The sequence below is a fragment of the Equus quagga genome, chromosome 6 (genome assembly GCF_021613505.1).
Source record: "Equus quagga isolate Etosha38 chromosome 6, UCLA_HA_Equagga_1.0, whole genome shotgun sequence".
Lineage (NCBI taxonomy): Eukaryota > Metazoa > Chordata > Mammalia > Perissodactyla > Equidae > Equus > Equus quagga.
The window spans coordinates 78,095,010-78,121,328 of record NC_060272.1 but is presented as its reverse complement, the minus strand read 5'-3'; the positions used below and the strand labels follow the sequence as shown (position 1 = coordinate 78,121,328).

The following is a 26,319-nucleotide window of genomic DNA, read 5'->3' as shown; positions in this document are numbered from 1 at the left end:
TGCCATATTTCTCTCTAGAAGGTTGAAGCAACTTAGATTCCCACCAACAATGTAGGAGAAGGCACGTTTCCTCATCGCCCACCAACAAAATTTGTCATCATATCTTTTAAAATTATTTCCAGTCTAATAGGAGAAAAATGATATCTGTGTTGTAAATCCCATTTCTCTAGTTACAAGTAAGTTTGAACATTTTTTCATAAGTTTGAGGACAATTTTTATATCTTTGTTCTGAATTGTCCGCTCATGACTTTTCCCCCGTTTTTCTTTTTGTCCCTCATTGTGTTTCCCCCGCCTTTTTTTTGTCCCTCAAGTGTTAAGAGTTCTTTGTATATTAAGGATCTTAGTTCTCTATCAGGGGTATATGTTGCAAATATTTTCTCTCAGTTTTTCAGTTGTTATATAACATTATCATGTGTTTTTAATCACGTAACACTTTTATTTTTATGTAGTCAAAGTTACCATCTTTCTTTCATTGCCTCTGGATTTTGTCACAGTTTAATAGACTTTTCCTACACCAAGGTTAATATGGAATTCACCCATATTTTCTTCTAGTGCTTGTATGGTTTCATTTTTTTTTTCCACTCAGTCCCTAATCCACGAGATGCCATTATTATCATCTATTAGATTTCCATATGTATTTGGATCTAATTATGGACTTTCTATTCTATTCCACTAGTCTATTCGTGCCTGAGCACCATCTTCTTTTAATTATACAGATTTTATGGTTTGTCTTAATGTCTGGTGGAGCTAGTCTCCCTTGTGTTTTCTTTTTCCAGGCTATTCTTGGTTGGTTGTTTTTCCATATGAACTTTAGTATCAACTTACTAATCTATAAAATAGTTTGTTGACATTACTATTGGGATTGCATTGAATTTATAAATCAACTCTAGGAGAAGTAACATTTTATAATGCTGAGTCCTCCTACCCAGGAACACAGGATGTCTTTTCATTTGTTCAAGTGTCTTTTAGGAAGCTTTCAAAATTTTCTTTGTATCGGTTTTGCACATTTCTTATTAAATGAATTCCTAAATTTTTAATCTTCTTTGTTGTTAGTGTAAATGGAATTTTCTCTACCATTATGTATTTTATTTATTTTGTATTTGTATATGAAATATTATTGCGTGTTAATTTTATACCTTGCTACTTCACTGAATTATTTTACTGGTTGAATTAATTTTATCATTGAGTCTTTGGGGTTTGTCAGGTATACTATTATATCATCTGCAAATAGAGTTTCACTTCTTTACTCAATCTTACGCCTCTAGCTGATTTACTTATCAGTCGCATTGACTAACACCTCTCACACAGTGTTGAGTAGTAGTGATAACAGTAGATGTCCTTGCCTTGCTCCTGATCTTAGTGGAAATGCTTCTAGTGTGTCTCCATTACATAGGATATCAGCCTGAAGGTTAAGGTACATATATCTTATCATGTTAAGAAAGCATCCTTCAATGCCCATTTTTTTCAAATGTTTTTTATCATAAATGTGTGTTGAATTTTGTCAAAGACATTTTTAGCATCTATGGAGATAATATGATTTATTTTATTAGATTTATTAATATGATATAAATCAATGATATTATTAATATAATACTAATAATTTCCTCATATAAAACCAACCTTGCATTCCTGGAGTAAATCTCACTTAATCATGGTATATTATTTTCTTAATGTGGTGTTGGATTCTGTTTGCTTCTGACGCTTCTTTTAGAATTTTTGTATTCATGAGTAATCCTGGTCTACAGTTTTCTTTCTTTGTACTGTCTTTTCCTCATTTAGGTATCAGTGTTAAACTTGCTTCTTAAAGTTTTTTCAATACTCTAGAATAATTTACAGAGCATTGAGACTACCTGGTTTTTGAAATTTGTTAGAATTCTCTTGGGAAGCCATCTGAATTTGATGCTTTTTTGTAAGGTAATTTTTAAATAAATTTCCCCATTTCTTCTCTGGATACTGGTCTGTTTAAGCTTTCTAATTTAGCGGGATCAATTTTGGCAATCTCTGTTTCCCTATAAAATTGTCCATTTTATCTAGGTTTTCAAATGTATTTGCATGTAACTCTACATGGCAGTCTCTTGGGTTTTTAAAACATTTCTTCTATTTCAATGGTTGTTTTCCACTTATCATTTCTTATTGTGTATATTTATGCTTTCTCATTTTTTTTTTGATCGCCTTAGCTAGTGGTTTATCTATTTTGCAAATTTTCTCAAAAAGAACAGAATTGTGTTTATTATTTAGGTCTCTTTTATACTAGTTTCTCCCATGTTAATTTCTGCTTTTATCTTTATTATTTCCTTCCCTGTGCTTTCTTTTAGCTTACTTTGTTGTTATTTTTCTATTTTTTTAACTAGGAACTTAATGAATGTATTTATCGATAAAAGGATTTAGTACAATGAATTTTCCTCTTACCACTTCTTTACATGCATGCCATCTTTCACCTATCAGTTCTTTAATAAGAGATTGTAAAACTTCTGCATGGATGGCCCTTCTGTCGTTTTGTTTGTCTTAGCAAACTCTGGTTTCATTGCATTGTGCTGACAGAGTGTTATTTGTGGTCTTTCAACTTTATGGAAATGACAGACCTGAATTATGATCGGTTTTTAGAGTGTGCTGTGGGCACTGGGGAAGAATGTACGTGTATCTGTGAGGGTTTCCAGTTCAATCTGATTGAGATTTTAGATCTTCTGTCTCCTTACTTATTTTTCAGTGCATTTGCTCTGTCCTGTCCTGAAAGTGGTATACAAAGTCTACTATTATTAGTCTGTTCTACCTGTGTCCTCATGTCTTTAATTTTCATTTCATAAAGGTGGTTGCTGTGATATTTGGTGCATGAATATTTATAAGTATTATATCTTTGTTGTCGACTGTGATATTAGCATTAAAAATATCCTTTTTTTGTTACTTTTAATGCTTTTGACTTGAATTCCACTTGCTGATATCAGGATAGCTATCCCAGCTCTATTTTGTGTCCATTTGCCTGCAATGCCTTTGTCCATCCCTGAAGTGGCCTTCACTGAAGCCCCACGTGTGTTTTCTGTCTGTCTTTGCTCACCACAAAGCCTGTGATGGGGCAGGATTGGAAGCAGGAATGTGCTCAATCATGACCCTGGGGCTTGTGAATTTTTCTCCTTTGACTCAAAGATTTTTGTAGTTTCACTTTTCCCTGTCTTCAAATAACGCTGAGGGTATTGTTTGTGTAGAATTTTGTAGCTGTGAAGCTGTTCTGTGAAATTTAGGGAAGAGATGTGGGGAGGTCAATTACTGCACAGCCTCCACTATGTACAGCTACCCAGAAGTCCATCAATTTTTTTTTTTATTGAGTTAATGATAGGTTACAATCTTGTGTGATTTCAGTTGTACATTAATGTTTGTCAGTCGTGTTGTAGGTGCACCACTTCACCATTTGTGCCCACCCCCCACCCCACCTTTCCCCTGGTAGCCACTAATCTGTTCTCTTTGTCCACATTTTTAAATTCCTCATATGAGTGGAGTCATACAGAGATTATCCTTCTCTAACTGGCTTATTTCACTTAACATAATTCCCTCAAGGTCCATCCATGTTGTTGCAAATGGAATGATTTTGTTCTGTTTTGCAGCTAAGTAGTATTCCATTGTATATATATACCACAACTTCTTTATCCATTCATCTGTTGATGGGCACTTAGGTTGCTTCCATGTCTTGGCTATTGTAAATAATGCTGCAATGAACATTGTGGTGCATAGGACTTTTGGAATTGCTGACTTCAAGCTCTTTGGATAGATACCCAGTAGTGGAATAGCTGGATCGTATGGTAGTTCTATTTTTAATTTTTTGAGGAATCTCCATACTGTTTTCCATAGTGGCTGCACTAGTTTGCATTCCCACCAGCAGTGTATGAGGGTTCCATTCTCTCCACAACCTCTCCAACATTTGTTACTATTAGATTTAGATATTTTTGTCATTCTAATGGGTGTAAGGTGATATCTTAGTGTAGTTTTGATATGCATTTCCCTGATGATCAGCGATGATGACCATCTTTTCATGTGCCTATTGGCCATCCGTATATCTTCTTTGGAGAAATGTCTGTTCATGTCTCCAGCCCATTTTTTGATCGGGTTGTTTGATTTTTTTTGTTGTTGAGTTGTGAGAGTTCTTTATATATTATGGATATTAAGCCTTTGTCAGATATATGACTTGCAAATATTTTTGCCCAGTTAGTGGGTTGTTTTTTTGTTTCAATCCTGCTTTCATTTGCCTTGAAGAAGCTCTTTAGTCTGATGAAGTCCCATTTGTTTATTCTTTCTATTGTCTCCCTTCTCTGAGAAGACAAGGTGTCTGAAAAGGTCCTTTTAATACTGATGTCAAAGAGTGTACTGCCTACGTTTTCTTCTAGAAGCCTTATGGTTTCAGGTCTCACCTTTAGGTCTTTGATCCATTTTGAGTTTATTTTGGCGAATGGTGAAAAAGAATGGTCAATTTTCATTCTTTTACATATGGCTTTCCAGTTTTCCCAGCACCATTTGTTGAAAAGACTTTCTTTTCTCCATTGTATGCACTCTGCTCCTTTGTCGAAGATTAGCTGTCCATAGATGTGTGGTTTTATTTCTGGGCTTTCAATTCTGTTCCATTGATCTGTGCACCTGTTTTTGTACCAGTACCATGCTGTTTTGATTACTGTAGCTTTGTAGTAAGTTTTGAAGTCAGGGATTGTGATGCCTCCCGTTTTGTTCTTTTTTCTCAGGATTGCTTGAGCAATTCGGGGTCTTTTGTTGCCCCATATAAATTTTAGGATTCTTTGTTCTAATTCTGTAAAGAATGTCATTGGGATTCTGATTGGGATAGCATTGAATCTGTAAATTGCTTTAGGTAGAACGGACATTTTAACTATGTTTATTCTTCCAATCCATGTACACGGAATGTCTTTCCATCTCCTTATGTCGTCATCCAATTCTCTCAGAAAGGCCTTGTAATTTTCATTATATAGGTCCTTCACTTCCTTAGTTAAATTTACCCCAAGGTATTTTATTCTTTTTGCTATTCTTGCTATTTATTATTTTTGCTTATTCTTGTTGCTATTGTGAATGGTATTGTGTTCTTGAGTTCATTTTCTGTTAGTTCGTTGTTAGAATATAGAAATGCTACTGATTTATGCAAATTGATTTTATACCCTGCAACTTTGCTGTAGTTGTTGATTACTTCCAAGAGTTTTCCAATGGATTCTTTGGGATTTTCTATATATAAGATCATGTCGTCTGCAAACAGTGAGAGTTTCACTTCTTCCCTCCCTATTTGGATTCCTTTTATTCCTTTATGTTGCCTGATTGCTCTGGCCAGGACCTCCAGTACTATGTTAAATAAGAGTGGTGATAGAGGGCATCCTTGTCTCGTTCCTGATTTCAGGGGGATGGCACTCAGTTTTTGCCCATTGAGTATGATGTTGGCTGTGGGCTTGTCATATATGGCCTTTATTATGTTCAGGTAGTTCCCTTCTATGCCCATTTTGTTCAGCGTTTTTATCATAAATGGCTGTTGGATCTTGTCAAATGCTTTCTCTGCATCTATTGAGATGATCATGTGGTTTTTATTCCTCAGTTTGTTGATGTGGTGTATCACGTTGATTGATTTGCGGATGCTGAACCATCCCTGTGTCCCTGGTATGAATCCCACCTGATCATGATGTATGATCCTTTTGATGAATTGCTGAATTCTGGTGGCCAAAATTTTGTTTAGAATTTTTGCATCTATGTTCATCAGTGATATTGGCCTGTAGTTCTCTTTTTTCGTGGCATCCTTGTCTGGCTTTGGTATCAACGTGATGTTGGCCTCATAGAAGGTGTTAGGAAGTGTTCCATCCTCCCTAATTTTTTGGAATAGCTTGAAAAGGATAGGTGTTAAATCCTCTCTGAAAGTTTGGTAGAATTCCCCAGGGAAGCCATCTGGTCCTGGGGTTTTACTCTTTGGGATGTTTTTGATTGCTGTTTCAATCTCTTTCCTTGTGATTGGTCTGTTCAAATTGTCTGCTTCTTCTTGAGTGAGCTTTGGGAGATTGTAAGAGTCCAAGAATTTATCCATTTCCTCTAGGTTATCCATTCTGTTAGCATAGAGTTTTTCGAAGTATTCTCTTATAATCTGTTGTATTTCTGCAGAGTCTGTTGTTATTTCTCCCCGTTCATTTTTGATTTTGTTTATTTGAGCTTTCTCTCTTTTTTTCTTTGTAAGTCTGGCTAGTGGTTTGTCAATTTTATTTATCTTCTCAAAGAACCAGCTCTTTGTTTCATTGATCCTTTCTACCGCCTTTTTTGTTTCAATAGTATTTATTTCTGCTCTGATTTTTATTATTTCTCTCCTTCTGCTGCCTTTGGGCTTTATTTGTTCTTCTTTCTCTAGTTCAATTAGGTGTAGTTTAAGATTGCTTATCTGGGATTTTTCTTGTTTGTTAAGATGTGCCTGTATTGTGATGAATTTTCCTCTTAATACAGCTTTTGCTGTATCCCATATGAGTTGGTATGGTGTGTTATCATTTTCATTAGTTTCCAGGTATTTTTTGATTTCTTCTTTAATTTTGTCAATGATCCATTGCTTGTTCAGTAGTGTATTGTTTAGTCTCCACATCTTTGTGCCTTTCTCAGCTTTTTTCTTGTAATTAATTTCTAGCCTTATAGCATTATGATCAGAGAAGATGCTTGTTATTATTTCAATTTTTTTAAATTTGTAGAGGCTTGCCTTGTTTCCCAACATATGGTCTATCCTTGAGAATGTTCCATGTGCACTTGAGAAGAATGTGTATTCTGCTTTTTTAGGGCGAAGTGATCTATATATGTCTATTAAGTCCAATTGTTTTAGTTTTTCGTTTAGCTCCACTATTTCTTTGTTGATTTTCTGTCTGGATGATCTGTCCATTGATGTGAGTGGGGTGGTGAGGTCCCCTACTATTATTGTATTGTTTTTAACATCTTCCTTTAGGTCTGTTAATAGTTGCTTTATGAACCTTGGTGCTCCTATGTTGGGTGCATAGATATTTATAAGCATTATTTCTTCTTGATGAAGTGTCCCTTTGATCATTATATATTGTCCCTTTGTGTCTCTCTTTACCTGTCTTATTTTGAAATGCACTTTGTCTGATATAAGAATTGCAACACCTGCTTTTTTTTCCTTGCTATTAGCTTGAAGTATGGTCCTCCACCCCTTCACTCTGAGCCTGTGTTTGTCCTTGGGGCTGAGGTGTGTTTCCTGGAGGCAACACATTGTTGGATCTTGTTCTTTAATCCATTTTGCCACTCTGTGTCTTTTTATTGGAGAGTTCAATCCGTTTACATTGAAAGTGATTATTGATGCATGTGGACTTAAAGCTGTCAATCTGTTGCTCATTATCTGGCTTTCCTGCTTTTCTCTTCCTGTGTGCTTTATCCTACCCATTTGATACTGCAATTTCTTATGCTGGGTTTCTTCGATTTTGGCTTATTTATGTTTTGTGTCTCTGTTCTGTTGTTTAGTTTAGTGTCTACCCTGAAGTTTGTATTTAGAATCTCATGTATAATATAGTCTATTCTCTGGTGGTCTCTTACTTACTTGGCCTAGACTAATTTAGTCCCTTTGCTCTTCCCCCCCTAAATTATTATTTTCACTTCTTGTTCCAACTTGTGTTATGAGTTTGTAGTTAGAGTGATAAGATCGTCTTTGCGTTGGTAGTTTCCTTACCTTTATCCTAACGCTATAGTTGAATATTTGCTATCCTGTTCTGATTCTATCCATCGGTCTCCCTAGTCTGTGGTTTGTGACCCCTTTCTCCTTTTTTTCTTTTTTCAGGTATGAGAGCCTTCTTGAGGATTTCTTGTAGTGGAGAACTTTTGATTACAAATTCCCTTAACTTTTGTTTGTCTGGAAAAGATTTAATTTCTCCCTCATATCTGAAGGATATTCTTGCTGGATAGAGTATTCTTGGCTGAAGATTTTTATCTTTTAAAGCTTTGAATATGTCACTCCATTCTCTCCTAGCTTATAAGGTTTCTGCAGAGAAATCCGCTGAAAGTCTGATAGGGGTTCCCTTGTATGTAATTCTCTTATTTCGTGCAGCCCTGAGTATTCTTTCTTTGTCATTCCTTTTTGCCAATTTTACTACTATATGCCTTGCAGTAGATCTTTTTACATTGACAAATCTAGGAGATTTGAAAGCTTCCTCTACACACATTTCTCCCTCAATCCCTAGATTTTGGAAGGTCTCTTCTATAATTTCATTAAGCACACTTTCTGCACCATTTTCCTTTTCCACATTCTCGGGAATTCCTATGATCCTTAAATTCTTTCTCCTCATTGAATCTGCTATCTCTCTAATACTTTCCTCATTCCTTTTAATCCTTAGTTCTCTTTCTTCCTCTGTCTGGAGCAATTCAGCTTGTCTATCTTCAATTATGTTAATTTGCTCTTCTATGGAGTCTACCTGGGCATTTCGGGAATCCGTATTCTGTTTTATCTGGTCCATTGTGTTTTTCATCTCTAGTAATTCTGTTTGATTCTTCTTTATAATTTCAATCTCTTTTGTGAAGTAACTCCAGAACTCGGCTTGTTTCTCTATCTTTCTCTCTACCTCATTGAGTTTTTTTATTATAGCTGCTCTGAACTCATTTTCATTTAGTTTACCTAATTCCAAGTCCTCAGGACTTAATTCTGTGTTTTTATTGTTTTCCTTCTGGTCTGGGGCTTTTATAAATTGCTGGATGGTAGAGGAGCAGTTTTTTCGCATGGTGGTAGAATTCGGTTGCAGCTACCACCTGTCACCACTAGATGGGGGTCAAGAACCGCGTGTTCTGAGCTCTCCACCTTTGAGCAAGATGTGGGCGCCCAGTGCGCTTTGCGGGGGCGGGGACGGGGGCGGGGCAGTTTCTCTCGCGCACCGATCTGGATTTGATCAGTTCTGTTCTCTGGTCTCCCGCCCTGCGTTTATGGGGTCCCCACACACAGCTTTCCCCCGTCAGCAGGTTTCCACTGTACCAGCGGCAGGAGTCCTAGACGATGCCCTGGTTGTGCGGCCCCTACCCCGCTCCTTCCAGGACCCGCGCAGCGATCCCGGTTTCTAGAGGATGGAGCGATGTTCTCTCTTACCCCGTTCCAGCTCCTCCGAGGCGGGCAGTAGGGGCTCCGTCTTCTGTCTTTTGATAGTGTAGGTCTCTGAGTCCTGGCTTTAGGTTCATTAGCTGAAATTCAGGTGGTTTTTGGTTTTTTTTTCAGTCCTTTGTTGTACTTTGGAGGGGAGAGAGTCCCGGGTCAGCTCACCCCGCCATTTTGCCCATCATTTTAATTTAATAAAAACATCTTCATGGCATTATTTTAATGGCTACATAGTATTCCAAGGAATATATATATATATATATCATAATTTGATTACATAATACTCAAATATTGGAGTTAGATTATTCCATTCAGCCAATGCTATAATTCTTAATTCAGGCCACTCAAATATTTAGTAGGTATCCAATAAATATTTGTTGAATGAATGAATAGAGGAATGAATAAAAGATTGTGGGGATGGGATGGGCTGAAAAATCAGTCCAAATGTGGGGGAGAGTTCCAAGAGATGGGATGGGACAAGATGGCCTATCCGAGGTAGTCCCAAGTGCACAAGGATGCAAGTGCAAGTCTGAGCCACAGCCATGAGGGATTTGGGGTCATGGAGAGGATCATGAATGGAAAACCAAGCCAAGATTTAGCAGCCAAAACAGAAGAGAGAACTTCAACAAAGCAAGCCAGAAATAAAAAAACAGAGAGTTCATCCAAGGCAATTGGTGTGAATAGCATTAGAGCCCTTTCCCAGTCAATAAAGGTCCATGAACTCATGGCATGTGGATGGAACAGACTGACCCAAGGCACAGAGATGGAACAGACAGACCCAAGGCTGTAAGGCTGAACTGATAATGTAAGGTTACACTGAAAAACTAGTAGGGTGAACTTAACCATGGTTTTGTGCATCCGGTCCAATATTTTTCCTACAGTACAATATTTACAGCAGCAGAATATTTTTTAGAGGACTTTGTGACATCTGTTTTTAAGTGATGTTATATTAAACTAAAGCTATTGTGATGGAGGGGGTGGGCTGTCAATGAGGCCTATTGTATGCCAGAGATAATTTGATTGCATTTTCACTAGAAAAACACTTCAATTTCACAAACTTAATTCATCAGCTCATAAAACTTTCCTTTATTTCCTTTGTTTTTTATTTATTTACATCTTTGTTTGTACCAAAGCCTGTCATTACAAATTTTATTTTACCAGATAGTCCTTTTTTTTAATCACCAAGATAGAATTTGAATTTTATTTCTGAAAGAACTCTGCTGCAAAAGAAGATTACTTGCTCAGCTCTAATCCACGTCCAGCTAGGTTATAAAAACTAGTAGAATATTAAAAAAAGTTAAAAGATTAATTACAAACTCAGTTATCTTAAGAGTTTATTCTTGTGATTATGGGCTTGTTAACCCTTGGAGAACAGTTTCTTCTGACGTGGAAGACATTTAAATTTAACGTTCAATGTCTGTATTGTTTTAATAAAATGAAGATGGGGTTTCATTCTCCTCTGTGCCTTTACTCAAGCAGTTGCGTCCACCTGGAGTGCCTCATCAGGGCAGGAGTCCCCTCATCAGGAAAACACAAACGCTTTCTTCAAGGTCAGCTCAGACATCATCTTCCCCAGGGTGCCATTCCTGACCCCAAGGACGGACCGTGAATTCCTTGTCAGAGTTCTCATTGAGCACTGTCCGTGTTTGTATCGGGCACTTATCAAATTGTCATGGAACTAGATTTCTATGCTTTTCTCTTCAGTGGACTGTGAGCTCCTGTAAGTTGTGAGCTTCATCCCACTCATTTACACATCCTCAATTCTTAGCACAGAACCTCGAACATAAAAAACATGCAATCAATTTGTGTCGAATGGAACAGACTCAGTTTCCTGCATTTTCTTTGATTTGAGCAAGGATTTGTATGGCTTTGTTACTCATAAAAATTATGCAACTAAACTCATGTTTTGAATATTTCATCAGTGTATGAAAAAATGGTTGCAGAAAAAATGTCATTTAGTTTAATCCCTTTCACTTACTAAAGTCTCCTAAAATTGCTACATGAATCTCCATGAGCAAAACAGTGAACTCTTACTGGACAAATTATTCCAGGCTTTTTCTCTTCATTTTAAACTTAGATGACTTCATTAGCATCATTTAATGCAAATCAGTGCCTATATGATACATATGTAAGATATATCAGTTATCCAGAAGAGGTAAATGGTGACTGAGTCGGGTGAAAGCACAGAAGAGAAAAATACAGGCAACTCTGAAAAGAATAAAGCCAGGCTTCCTTAAGAGAAAGAAGATAAAACTTAGAGGAAAAGATGAGTTCCGCTTTGTAACTGCCTCTCACACACACACACAGGCACACATTTAAATGAAAAATCATTGGAGGGACAAATTAATGAAATAAAATAAGAATATGTTGGTGACCATATCCAAAACTGATTAATATATTAAGTGAAAATCTTCTATACAATTTCCAGCAGGTATCCATCAAATTTAATGAGCACTGTGAGGGACGCAGGGACACATACACAAAAACTGTAAGATATCCATTTTCTCATTAAACTTAATTTTCTAGATATGAATATAAAGCTAACATACAAAAGAATTAGCAAATACTTGTAGTTCCGTAAGCAACCACTGAGAGCTAAATTCTAGAGAGGTTAATCCGTTATGCTAGCAGGGTTAGAAAGATTGGAAGCACAAAGAGAAATTACAAAACATAAAATGACAAGAACCCAGGTGTACAAGCGAGAGAACTTGAACCGGATCTCCATGAGGGCACAGTATCTCCAGGGCTTGGCGCATAGCAACGTCCATTAAATAGTTGCTGAACACAGTAATGATTTGGAAGGCAATGGGCCCAAAGATCCTGTGAAGGGATTAAGCCTGGAAGGGAAAGTGATGCCTCTGTCACTGAAATAGAAAGGAGTGAAGACAAAAATGCCTTAGGGGAAAAGGAAGGGCAGAAACTTGAGGGCGTTCTTCCGTGGTGATGTCTGTTTTCTCCATGGAGTAAGAGGTGAGGACCTCTTCTGAGGATAAGGGCAGAAGAGAGAATTGAGTATGATCCATTTTCTGGGTTAACTCTGGCCATTAAAGTGAGCCATTTCCAAGACAGTCTTTCACAAATCTCACATTTCAGAATACAAAATCTGTTGGTTAATACTTGAAAGAATACAAATTTAAATAATCTGAGTAGAAGAATTATATTATTTTTGGCAACTTTTAAAAACCTGAAAAAATTCACTTTTAAATAATTTATTCGTACATGTATTTGATATAGATTAACACATTTGATGTAAATTTATTTTAATAATGTAATAGATTTTGCCTTAGAATTTTAAAAGTTTAATCATAGAATCAAAAAAACTATTGGTCAGCCCGGCCCCGTGGCCGAGTGGTTAAGTTCACGCACTCTGCTGCGGTGGCCCAGGGTTTCGCCGGTTCGAATCCTGGGCGCGGACATGGCACCACTCATCATGCCATGCTGAGGTGGTGTCTCACATGCCACAACTAGAAGGACCCACAACTAAGAATATACAACTATGTACTGGGGGGCTTTGGGGAAAAAAAGGAAAAAATAAAAATAAAAAAATAATTTAAAAAAAACCTATTGGTAACAAATCCTAAATGTTTAGCAATTTGGTATTGCTGAGTGACATAGCATGTGTAAAAATAGAGACTTTGACACTGCCTATAGTAAACACTTTATAATAAGCTGTTTGAATTAATCCTTCAGGTCCAAAAATGGTAGAGGTCCAGAGCCAAGAGTTTCAGATCAACTCCGAGGATGGCAAGCCACTATTTACTGTCGATGAACAGGAAGTCGTGGTTGGTACAGATAAGCTTCGAGTAACTGGTATGTAGTAGCTCTTTTGCTTTAATTGAGATATAATTGACATATAACATTATATTAACTTTAGGTGTACAACGTAATGATTTGATATTTGTATATATTTTGAAATGATCACACAATAAATCCTGTTAACATCCATCACCACACCTACTTACAAATTTTTTTTCTTGTGATGAGAACTTTTAAGATTTACACTCCTAGCAACTTTCAGATATACAATACCATATTATAACCACAGTCAGCATGCTGTACGTTACATCCCAGGACTTCTTTATTTTATAATTGGAAGTTTGTATTTTCTGACCACTTTCACCCATTTTGCCCAGCTCCCACCTCTTGCAACCACCAATCTGTTCTCTGTATCTATGAGTTTGTTTTTGCTTTTGGATTCCACATATAAGCGAGATCATACTGCATTTGTCATTCCCTGCATTGTCTGACCTACTTCACTTAGCACAATGCCCTCGAGGTCCATCTATGTTGTCATTAATGGAAATATTTCCTTAGTTTTTAAGACTGAATAATATTTCATTGCATATATATACCACATTTTCCTTATTCAATCATCTGTAGTAACTCTTGAGAAAAACAATAGCCCGTGGAGTGCACTCCTGCAAAAGGAAATTGTACGTTTGGCAAGTTTACTCTGGACTCTTTCATACAGATAAGAAAAAGTTTGAATTTGTTGACTTTTCTTCATGGCATTTCTTTTGAAATTCTTTGATACTCTTCTAGAAGAGTGAAATTCGTCTCGCAAATCTTTGCCCACTATTTTCTCCCACCGTATTATTGCCCTCTATCTCTCTGCAATTGGTGTGGCCCAAAGGCTTATCATAAACTCCTCTATCATCTGTGTGATAGTCAAGTAGCTGTTTTTCATATGACTTTTGCAAAACCCTCCTCCACGTTACTTTTACTCCCATGATATCAGGTACTTGGATTCCCTGCACTCTTAGAAAAAAAAAACTTTTCTTTCTTTGAAATAAAGATTGGATAAGGTTCTGATAGGACTCATTTTTAGGACTGAAAAGAAGAAATTTTGTTTAAAAATTGTTCAGAACGTGTTCTAAATTTACTTACCAGCCTTCCGTAAAGAGTAGAAGGCATAAAAAGGCAGACACTAGTTAAATTCATCTCAATGCTTTTATGTACTATTCTGAAAACTAGTAACAACTTTATTCTCTCACAGATTATTACCAGTAGTCATAAATGAAAAAGAAATAATGCTCTCTGACCTAAGAAATAGACTCAACTCTAATACAAAGTTTTATGTAATATATAATTCCTAACAAAACAAACTGTAAAAATCATAACCTATGTTGCAGCCTACTCGAAGGCTATAGGGTCCTCGGTTTGCTTACTAAAATAAAGGACACTAGAAAAATCTAATTAAAGGAAATTGATTATTGCCTAATAAAGAAATGGCCATGCTGCCCAAGTGCCTTGGTCATCAGAAATCCATTGTTGTGTGGTACAGAGAATATGGGCTTTGTAAACCTAGATCCTATTCCTACCTCAACAATTACTAGCTGCAAGACCTCAGGCAAGTTACTTAATATCTGTTGGCTGTTTCCTCACTTTTACAAATGGATTGACAATATCTACTTACTACTAGTGCTGGATTAAGTGTATTAATGCATGCAAAGGACAGCAAAGGTCTTGGTTGAGTGTCATTGTGCTACAAGGCAATAAAATCTATAGGGAAAATAGTCTAAGAAACAGCTTGGATTGCTTCAAACCCACTGATGCCTGCACAGAGCATCAGTGAAGCGAAACTTTTCCTAGCCCAGGGCTCCTTCCAGGCCATGATGTCAATTAGTGGAATAGGTGAGAAAAATTGATAAGCAACGATATTATTTATTACCTGCATGCATGTATCAGAATTACCTGGAGGGCTTGTTGAAATATACATTGCTGGGCTTCATGCTCAGAGTATCTGACCCAGCAGGTCTGGAATGGGGCCTGAGAATCTGTATTTCTTAGCTGATGCTCCAGTGCCAGGGACTTCACGTTGAGAACAACTGCCCGACAAGAACGTGACAGAGTCAGTGGGAGAAGCAACATGTCAGCAACAAGTGACACTCTCTCTGGCACATACATTCAAGTTATCCTTTTTAAAGGTGCCATATTCTTCTTCTCTTTCATAATTTTTTTTTTAATCTCAGGCACAAATTTCTTCCAAACCCCTCTTCTCTCCAGTTAAGCTAATTAGAGCAAATACACTCACCTGTAATTACTATATAATTTCCTTGTCATTATGCCATTAAAATAGTATAGAGTTCTTGCTACCAGGGTGACCATGAGTGTTGAGCGTGTGAACAGCACGATTTTGACCCAGACCTAACTCTTCTCAGTTTTCCAATATGCTCTTGGCCTCCCTAAATTTTGTGATTAAAGAAATGCAAGAAATTCCACAATTCCGACTCTTTCCTTTTCTTCCCCTCTCTATCCAAGGTTTGACTCTCTCTGTCTCTACGTCTAGCTCAGGCGTTCTCAACCTTAACACTATTGACATTTTAGGCTGGATAATATGTTTGCTGAGGAAAGGGACTGTCCTGTGCATTTCAGGATATTTAGCAGCGTCTCTGACCTTTAAGAGCATTCCTACCCACCTCCCTCACAAGTTGTGAAAACCAAAATGTCTACAGACACTGCCAAAAGTCTTTTTGGGGGTTCAGGTGCAAAATCACCTCTTGAGAATCACTGGTCTGCCTTAAACCTGTACTGTTTCTCTGGAAGTTGTTAACATTTATTATTTACTATGTGTTAGTAATTAAGCTAAATACCTATAGTGCAAAATAATTAAGACATTTCCCTTTACATGATGTTTATATTTTAGCTGAGCTGTAAACTAAACAGACATTAATTTGTTAGACGCAGTCTGCTAAGGACTGTAATTGATGTTTGGGCCAAAGGCTACAGGAGCAGCCTGGAAAAAGGGATCAGCCACGCCATAGTATGATGGAAAGAGAGACAGAGTGGGTCAGAAGAGTTTTCTCAAGGAAAGAGAAATTTGAGCTCATCCTAGGAAGATGAGTAGTTTATCAGGAAGAAAAAGTAAGGATTGCCATTTTAAATAGAGGGTAGCACCTGAATGGATATTAACAGACCATACCTAAAAATAGTAATGGATAGCTTTTTGAGAAGCAGACTGAGTTCCAATCCCAGCTGTTCCCCTGACTGACTGTGTGACCTCGAGCGAGAATTTCACCTCTCAGAGCTTCACACAATAGCTCCAAGCGTTTTTACCCACTGGTCTCTCATTGACTGGAGGAGATCGTACAGAATCCAACAAAGCAAATGCAAATTGATTGCAAAATGAAATTGCAAGTCTTGCAAAAGACAAAGGGTATCTGGAAGTCAAAAGTGATGTAGGAATACTGGAAACGTTACCACAAACAAAGTGCGTTCACCGCCTGGCGAGTTAAATCAGACTCTCCACCAGAAGTAAGTTCTCTGACAGAGTAAGGTATATTTGCAGCTAACAGGAGACCGCATGGAGTCATTTCCAAAGTCATGGCGTCCCCAAACAAAGGGAAGCAGGGACATTTATTTTGGATGGGGAATTAATATTCAAAAGGGAGAGCTGGGTATTCACTTGCACGGGCTCAGTTGGAAAACATGCTTCCAGTACACTGCAGGTGATGGTGATAAGGCCTAAGCTCCTCCTGGAGAGACCGAAGCATTAAAAATGAGGCAAAGGTCATAGACGTAGCTCTTGTGGTGAGGCCTGGTCCAGTTCCGGGTGGTTGGTGATTGCATCTCCTTAACATAACAAAAGGAAAAAAACAATTTGGAAAAACAGTTAAATGCTTCCAAACCCATTTTTGAGATCCTCAGGGCAATTAGTTGGTACCAAATACCAGTTACAAAAGAGGATCTAGAGAGCCAGACCGGCCAGCAACTGAAGAACTGAAAATAAACACAGATGATGACCTGATAGGTACTTCGAAGATCACCCATTTTAATATCTCAAGATTAAAATATTCACCTTGGAAAGATTGACAATACCCTCAATTTGACTGTTCTTATGGTTTTACTGCATATGTTAAACATTATGTGAACAATGCCATATTGTGCCACTGTGGGAGGCAGAATTCTAGTGATCCAATGACCTTTGCCCTTGTAAAATTCGCTCACCTCTGAGTGTGGATGGAATCTGTGAATATGATGAGATATCATTCCCATGATTATGTTATTTATATGGCAAAATGGAGATTGCCTGGGTGGGCCTAGTCTAATCACAAGAGCTCTTTGTAAAGCAGAGAGTTTTCTCCGGCTGGCAGTAGAAGGGGAAGTCAGAGAAATTTGAAGTGCAAGATGGATTTGTTGCTCTGTTGCTGTATGAATATGAAGGGGGCCATGTGCCAAGGAATGTGGTGGCTTCTTGAAGCCTAAAGAGGGCCTTGTCTGACAGCAAGAAAATGGGGCCTTAGCCCAAAACCAAGAGGAAATGTATTCTGCCAACAACCTGACTGACCTCGGAAAAAGATTCTTGCCCAGAGCCTCCAGAAAAGAGCCCTGTCTGGCAGACACCTGGATTTTGGCCTGGTGAGACCCTTGAGCACAAAACCCAGGCAAGCCCACCGGGAGGACTTCTGTCCTAAAGAACTGTGAGCTAACAAATTGAAGCTGGGGGGGCCAACCCAGTGGCACAGCAGTTAAGTTCACACACTCTACTTCAGCGGCCTGGGATTCACCAGGTCGGATCCCAGGAGCAGACTTATATACCGCTTATCAAGCCATGCATGGCAGGCATCCCACATATAAGTGGAGGAAGATGGGCACAGATGTTAGCTCAGGGCCAAGCTTCCTTAGCAAAAGGAGGAGGATTTGTGGTTGATGTTAGCTAAGGGCTAATCTTTCTCACACACACAAAAAAAATTGAAGCTCCCCACCTGAGGGTTACTGTAAATATTGAATAAGATTACCTTTGGCCTTGTTATGAAAAGAAGTTAATCTTGTCAATTTTCTGTTTTCCTGTTTAACCTGAGGGGTAACTCAAGGGTCACAAGGATTTATGAGCACGTTTTACAGAATAAAGAGAAAGCCTTCAAGGATCACCAGATGACCAGCCCCCAGCTGCCCTTGACCTCAGAAGTCAGATTACCCAGGGGCTTATCGGGAGTAAAAGAAACACAGATTACCCTTTTGTTTCTCTGAAACTCCTCCTGCCACACCCCTTAGTTCTATAAAACCCCCTGCCTTCTTCTCTTGTTTAGGTGGATTTGAGAGAACCCATGCTCCTTCCTTCTCATCTTGGCCAATTTGAATAAATCTTTCTCTATCTCCTAGCACATGTCTCAGTGTTTGGCTTGTGGTGCTTCAGGCTCATGAACTTCAGAATTAGGAGGTTCAGTAACAAAATGAATATTGTTTTAAGCTGTGCAGTTTGTCATAATTTGTAACACAGAAAAACAAAATTAATACAACCATCATACAATTCCAACTGTGTTTGAAAAATTGAACCAAAACACAAAACTTGATTTATTCTTTATTTCATATGACTTCATAGTTGTTACAATGATGACTAAGTTTTGTTAAATAGAAAATACAATAACAATATTTTTATAAGCTTTAATTTTTCAAAATACGTTCCCATTAAAGCTTTTCTCTACTACTTACTATAAAAGTTTGGTCCCTATTTTAAATGAATTGATTCCAAGTACCCGTGGAGTTTCTTGGATAAGCAAAAGCAGCAGCAGTTGACAGCCAGAGAGGAATGACAGAAGAGTGTAGGGGAGGAAAACATTTCCTCTACCCTCTCTGGGTTCTTCTGGCCAGAGAATGAATTAAATTCACATGAGACAGAATAGCAGGAGAAAATTAAACAAAGCTTTATAACATGTATACAAGGGAGAGGTCAGGCAAGCTGAGCAACTCGCCAAAATGGCTGAAGCCACCACCTTAAATATCATATCCAGCTAAAGACAAAGGATGATGTTGGGGGTGGAGGGGGAGTCAGTTACAGGAGTTTACCAGACAAGCACAATAAACAAATGCAGATTTAAGTCCACTGATTAAGAGTTTCTAGAGATAAGGTCATCCCCCTTTCTTCCTGGTACAGAGAGGGAGACACCTTTACAGATGGAGATTCCCTTTACAATGTAAATGTCTCTTACAAAGGGCAAGCAAGTTCCACTCCTCAGAGCCTCCTTCCCTGTCCCAGTTTACTAAAAGTAACCAGCCCCAAATAATCCTCATGCCAAAGAGACATATCTTGGGGTGGCCAATGCCAGTCCCCCACAAGAGACAGAGAGGCAGCTTCACTCTGGGGACTGCAAAAGAGAATCAAATGCTTTGTTTCACTTTTCTGCCCTCTGGCCACTGCACACCTGCTCTAAGCAGGGGCTGTGAGGGGAGGGGTGGGTTGGCTCTTTCTTTAAGGTGGTGCACTCCCATTCCTGACTTGTACTAAATCCTAATCTTGACTTGGATAAAGAAATGTTTTCTTGTTTTGCCTTTGTCTTAAGTACTCAGAAAATAAGATGAAACTTCTCATTAATTCTTAAGCAGCTTTCATATAGACATTAGTCAACTAGGAAACTGAGAATTGTTTTTAAATCAAATTTATGGAGGAGATTAAACAATTTCACCAACTCAGTTTGGAATTGACCCAGGCCTTTAAGCAGTTTCATTTTTCCCCCTAAAAATAGAATTGGTTACCAAGTGACCTCTTTCACTCTTTTACTAACCCCAGTTACAAGAACATATTATTGGAATAACATCAAAATGTCATCTTCAAAAAAAAATGTTCTTTACTATTGTCAGAACTGACTTCTGGCAGAGGATAAATTGTTAGCTTGCCTCCCCCAAATGTATTTTATTTCCTTGGCAATGCTTTGCTAGGCTCGGTGCATTCCCCAACATTTAGTAAGAAAAACAGAGGCCAGTAGTAGTATCCAGTTTCTCATTACTAGTGAGGAAAACCAGATCTAGCCATAAGCCTCTCTGTGCAGCTAAGCAGGATTACATAAAGTCAAAAGTGATGGTGTAGAAATGACAGCGATGGACATAAGTTATCTCACAGGAGACGTCTGGAGGTAGGGGAGTTCCAGGTTAATTCAGTGGCCCAGTAATATTTTCCTCCAGCTTTGCATCTCTTCAAGTATGTTACATTCCCCTGTCAGTTGCATCAATTCTAAGTGTCACTTCCCTGTGCAATGACTTCTCCAAACTTCTATAAGAGGACCTCAATGGCCTATGGTGATCTGGCCTCTTTAGGTTACTTTTACAGCCTAAATTCTCCTCATATTAAATTACTTGTAAATAAGCAGCATTTAGCCAGGGAATTTATTTTTTGAAGACAGTTTGATAGACTTCGATTTTTAGTGAAGAGTTTAAGACATTCACAATCATTTTGATAACTGCTCTATTTGGGCTTATCTGTGTCATATTATTCCATGGTTTTTGTATTTCGATCTTACTGAATTGGAGTCTGAAATGAGCCTGGTGTAAGGGGAGATACAAAGGGACCAGATCATGCAGGGACTAGTTGGCCATTATAAGAACTTGGATTTGTTTTAAATGCACAGAAAAGGCATTGAATTGTTTTGAAAAGGGTACTCTTTGATTCATTACACCTTTTCAGATCAATATAACCATTACAAGGGAGAATGGAAACAGTCAAACTATCTCTGACTAACTGCCCTGAGGAACTCAAGGGTGGGTTCCAAGCATTTAACTGTTTAAGAGATGCAATCACCAACCACCCTGAACCAGACCAAGCCCCACCACAAGAGGGATGCCCGTGACCTTGGCCTCATTTTTAATGCTGAGATCCTCTCCCTGGGAGGAGCTTAGGCCTTATTACCATGACCTGCAGAGTATGTGGAAGCACATTTTCCAACTGAGCCTGTGCAGGTGAGTACCCACCCCTCCCTTTTGAATATTCATTCCCCATCCGAAATAAATGTCCTTGCTTCCCTTTGTTCTGGGACAGCGACAATTCACATTCACATTTGGAAATGATTCCTAATGGCCTCCTATTTGCTGCAAATAAGCTCTACTTTGTGTGACAACTACTTCTGGCTGAGAGTTGGATGTTAACTCTGCCAGGAGGCGAACACACTTGGTTCTGTAACAAAACCAGTTAGGAGGATGTTAATTGTAGTAGAGGCAATAGATGATGATGATTTGGACTAGGTGGTAGCAATGGTCATAGAGAGAAGCTAATGACTCCAAATTAAGCACTAACATATAGAGACTTGCCAATGGATCAAATGGGTGGCAGGCATCCATGGAGGGAATCAAAGATGAAAAGATTGTGTTTGTTTTTGGATGATGGCCTTGCTCTCTGGGTAATGGAGATGCCTGAGGAGGAGAACACATCTTCAAACAGAGAATCAACAGTTAATGTTTTAGATACATAAGTTGAAGATATCTGTGAACCAGTCAAGTGGATATGTCAAGTCAACTATTGGAGATGTGAGCTTTCTATTGCTCAGAGCAGAAGTCTCCACTAGAGATACAAATGAGGGCGTCATCAACCAACTGAGCCCTGAGAGATGCCAAGACTAGAGCCCAGGTAAAGGAGGGGCAGCCGCCCCAGGAGAGTGAGAAGGGACAGTGTGCTGGGAGGGGTGTCACAAGAGTCATTTTCCTGGTGCCAAGAGATACTGTTCCCAGAATTTGGGCCCACGAAAGGTGAGGACAGAAACTGCCCCTGGATCGAGCATCATGGAGGCCATTACTGTCTTAACAAAGCATTCTCATCGGAGTATTAAGGTAAAAGGCAGTGGGAGGTGGCAGCAGCGTTGGTTAGAATGGGAAGCAGTAGAGACATTATGCGGAAGTCTGGCTGTGAAGGGGAGCAACAAAATTTTTTTGCACTGCTTGAAAAGCCCATTTTAGTCCATAAATGCTCAATGAATGTGAAATTAATCTTAACAAATAGTTATCAGTGTAGATCCAAAAATCTAACAAATGCCTGGGTATATATTATGAACTGTTTGAACAGAATTATTAATATTGAACTCTATGTATTTCTGTAAATGAAAGATCCTAGGAGCAGCAGCGTGTTGGGAATAAGGGAGCAACTGGGAGCAATTTCCCTTCCAGTTGTTGGGCTCTGACCATGAACTCTTCAAAGCCTTCACCACTATCCCAGTCCAGCTTGCACCACAATCTGACTACAGATCTTCATATGAGTTTCATTCATCATAAATTGTTCTAGGACCCAGAAGATAAGAATGGTGCCATCCAAATACTACTGATACTTTACAGTAGAAATGACGAGACCGTTTACTATGTCTAAGCTCAGTGACATATTCTTTAAAAAAAAGCTAACATTATAAGGTGGGGCTTTTAGTTTTTTGGCTTCTTGATTATACCTTTCTGTATAAATAATACTTATGCAAGGTCATTTTAATACATGATTTATATGATGATATTTTATAGTGGAACTTTTTTCCCCTAAATAAAATTTAGATTATACAACCTTAAATAATATATTCTATTTTCTACAAGGAGTAGGTGTTACACCAATTTTTTTAATATAATCTTGGTTAATTTCTTTTATTTAAATCTTGGGAATATTTAAATATGAGTGCAAATATAAAGGAAATATAATTACATTGAAAATCAACAAAATTTACTGAGAATTATTTTATGAAACAATTAAGGAAACATCCATTTTGTTATAGCAAATAGGTTCTAAGAAGTATTTATTTTGAGGCTGAATAGTAATGATATAATCAGATCATATAATTTGGACACTTACAATTTTAATGATAGAGAAACTGCTCCTTTTATTTAAAGATAATACGTATTAGTTTATAGAGTCTATGTCTGCCTAGAAGTACGTTACCATTATCACATGTCACTGTGATGTCCCTAGCTCTAGAAGGTAAATAATTGGCACGCATTTAAAACCTAATTATGGAGCTCCGTTTCCTTGTAAAATAGTGCCACTGGCACTCTTAGAATAATTTCAGCTCTTGGAAAAGAACTGAATCTGTGTTTAAAAAAAAAAAAATTGTGTATGCAACTGGAATGCATTGCAATTTCTAGCTTGTTTTATAGTTTATGTGGACAGAGAGCAAAACGTACTGAAACTTTTTGTCTGTCATTTTATTTACATAAGAATAAAGAGGTAAAATAATTACACAAAAATTTATAGCCCACATTCCTTTTGGTTCTATCATCCTAACTATGGAAAGGAATCATTATTTTTTAATAATTTATAAAGCTCGTCCTAGGCTCCCCCAGACAAAGCACACTCGTGTTTCAAACGATGCCATATAAACACAGACAATAAATCTACATACGCAGAAAACTATATGTGACGTATCTCTACTTGTCTTCTTAATGATTAACTTGAGATCTATTCTTTCTTTACTTTTTCTTTTATATTTTGCAAATCAGGAGAAGCAAGGGAGAAAGAAAAAGATAAAGGGAATACAAGTATCGTACAAATTACTGTGTTAAATTGTTTCCCTCTGCAGACCAAACAGAAAATGTTGTCTATATTTCAGGCAAACCAGACACTGCTACAAAATTTGATTGGCACAGTTGATCGTGGAAACCCTCATGCGTAGTACGGTCTTAGGTTACGAATGGTCACCATTATCATTCAGGTTTGCATGAGTGGTGCTTCAAGGAGATGTGCCCTTTTACAGCACGTATGAGGATCTGTTTCTTATCTGAATATAATTTGCATGAATTATAATTTTCATGAAACGTTAACCTTCACTTCTGTGTGCTCTTTTATTTTAGTTGATTATAGTTCTTATATTGATCATGCTACCAAATCTGCCTTGTAATTATGAAATTTCATGTTGTACTGATTTAAGTCTCTTTTACTTTTATGCTGCAAACTATTATTTCTTGAACGAGTGCTTTCAATGTGTACTTTTGTCATGTCTTCATATTTAAACAAAATTACTAAAGAAGCAACAATTATCATAACAAAGCTAATATAGTGAGTAATACTGTTGAGAAAATAGGGTATGGTGAATTGTTAGGTGAGTAAGAGCTGCTGACAGACTTTTGCTCCAGCTCATGACTTCTCAACTCAGTTCCCGGGAAACTTCGACCCAGGCTTTCAATGCCGAACGTCAAACTAGTACAAGAGGAGATTAGAAAATAAGCATTTAAATTGTTTTCAGTATTTCCTAAAGAGAAAAGTCTGCACAACGTGAGGACATGCCCTGAGCTCCTTTTGGAACCAAGGGGGAGAGAAATAAATTATTTGCAAACTGCAACTGCAGACCCTAAGCCAGGGCAGGCCCTAAAAAAGGGGTGGGGCCCAGGAAGGGGTGGGGCCCAGGAAGGGGTGGAGCCTAGGACAGGCACACGGGCCCTAGGTAAACCATGATGAGTGGGTAGAGGCAATGTGGTACTACTTAAATCTGTGGGTATGCCCTTAAATTAAAGAGGGGAAATATTTTTAATATAATATGAAAAATGAGTTCGTGTTTCCACGCTGAATCCTCTGCTTCTGCAGTGAACTGGATGATCGTTCATTCTGCACACTGGTCACATTCTCCTGCCCCTGGGCTGCTGCTCTCCTTGAAAGTCTGTCCACAAACTCCACATGGTCGCAAATGTCTATCTACGTAGGGTTCAGAGCAACTGCATTTTACTATAAAAAGCCTCTTCCGCCGCCTTAAAGTGATTCTTCCCTGCCGATGACCCCCAAAATAATTTAGTTGCACTTTGCTACTGGCAAGTTACTTTCTAGCATATAGTGTTTGTTATTTACGTATGAGAAATCCTGTAGCATAAAGATTAAAAATGTGGGCTTGGAATTCAAGTCACAGCCCTGCCACTTAGCTGTGTAATTCTAGGCAAGTTAACCTTTGTGTTCCTCATTTTCCTCCTCAGTAAAATAGGAAAATAATCTTACCTCCCTTGGAGAGTTCCGAGTATTAACAAGTTAGATATAGCAAAGAGCATGTCATCCTCACCTTTGCGACTGACCCCTGTGTCTTGCACACAGGCTCTCAGACTAGCGAAAGAATTGGGGACATACTGATTCCTAGAAATTAGAAAGTCAGTTTAAGTATTTAAAACTTTGATTTGTCTATGGATTTCCTGACGTGCCTTAAGAAACAAATGACATAAGATACAAGTTTTACACATAAAATCTAGAGAATGAGTAAAAGTACTATTATCTAAAATATGTGGACACAGAATCTTCAACTGAAATTACTTCTTTTTCAATTTGAGGGTTAATTTTGCTTTCTAGTTTTAAAATAAGCCTGCATATTTGTAATTGCTTTAAAAATCATGTTTTGTTTACAGCAACCTAGTGAAATCGTGGTATCCTTGAAAAGTCGGAGAGCAATTGTGCCTTTTTTCCTGCAACCCAAACATCTGCAGAACTTCAGCGACACAAATCAAACCTACTTGTGCTCTAACGTGTAACCTAAGCGTTTACTTTGTTTGGTGTCATTAGTGTTCCTTTTGTAAATGACGCATCTTTGGTTTTGCTTAGGGCCTGAAGGGGCTCTTTTTGAACATTCGGTGGAGACACCCCTTGTAAGCGCCGACCCGTTTGAGGACCTGAGGTAAGAATTTTGTTCAAATATAAGCAGATTCCCGTATGGAAGATACTGGATATGTGCTGGAGTGACATTTTAGCGGTTATTACCGGATTGCTTCTTATTGCACCAGTTGTCCTTATTCTCATGACTTTCCCCCTGCAACTGGTCGTTACGCACTAAAATCCGAGGGAAGGCAAAGCCCTGCTGGTTCTCCCGCTGATTGTCTCGTAGCTCGGGGCCCCTCGACCATCCCTGCCCTCCTGCTTCCTTCACGCTCCGTGCTGTCCCTACAGCCTATTGCTGCCTCCAGCGTGCTCCTCTCTAACCTGCCCTTCACACTGAAAGCACAGGGACTTTGCTAAATGCGACTATTTACAAGGTTTCACGGGTTGCGCGTCAGCCACAGGAAAGTGGACCCTGGCCCGGGGGCGCTCACGGCCGCCCCTCCGTGAGGCCACCCCCGCCCCCCGCCCGAGCTGGGCTCCCGCCGGCTCTGCAGCCTCCGGCCGCGCAGCGCCTCCCACCTTCCCTGCCCTCCCAGGCCTGAGCGGTGCCATCCCCTCCCCCCCCAAGACCTTTACACAGTTGTCCCTTCTGCCTGGACTGCCCGCCCTCCTTCCCCCGGAGACCTCCTGAATGCCTGCTCGTCCCGAGGTTTTAGTTCGCCCACTGTGGGTTTATGATCCGTGTATTTCACAAACCCGTCGTTTTTCCCTGAAAAGCGTCAGCATAAGTCTCCTGAAATTTTTCACAATTTTTAACAGAAAACGTTCACCTATTCATATTATGCCGCCCATCTCTAATACTTCTGTAAACGAGGCGTATGTAAATTTGTTCTTAAGCAGAGTCTCCGTGTGCCTGTGTGTATTTCAGTCTAGGCTACCAAATGTCATTTACTGCTATAACTGTTTATTCCAGTAGTTTATTTGTATTTCATAA

General features: G+C 38.6%; 1 protein-coding gene across 2 annotated transcripts in view; it reads left to right on the top strand.

Moving 5' to 3' along the window:
• SGCG (sarcoglycan gamma) overlaps positions 1 to 26,319 on the top strand; it is a 148,096-nt gene that overhangs the window by 105,319 nt on the left and 16,458 nt on the right. For both annotated transcript variants that reach the window (XM_046665193.1, XM_046665194.1), the window contains exons 5-6: positions 12,776 to 12,895; positions 25,332 to 25,404. In XM_046665193.1, coding sequence (XP_046521149.1) covers positions 12,776 to 12,895; positions 25,332 to 25,404 — 193 coding nt within the window. The remainder of the gene's footprint in view (positions 1 to 12,775; positions 12,896 to 25,331; positions 25,405 to 26,319) is intronic.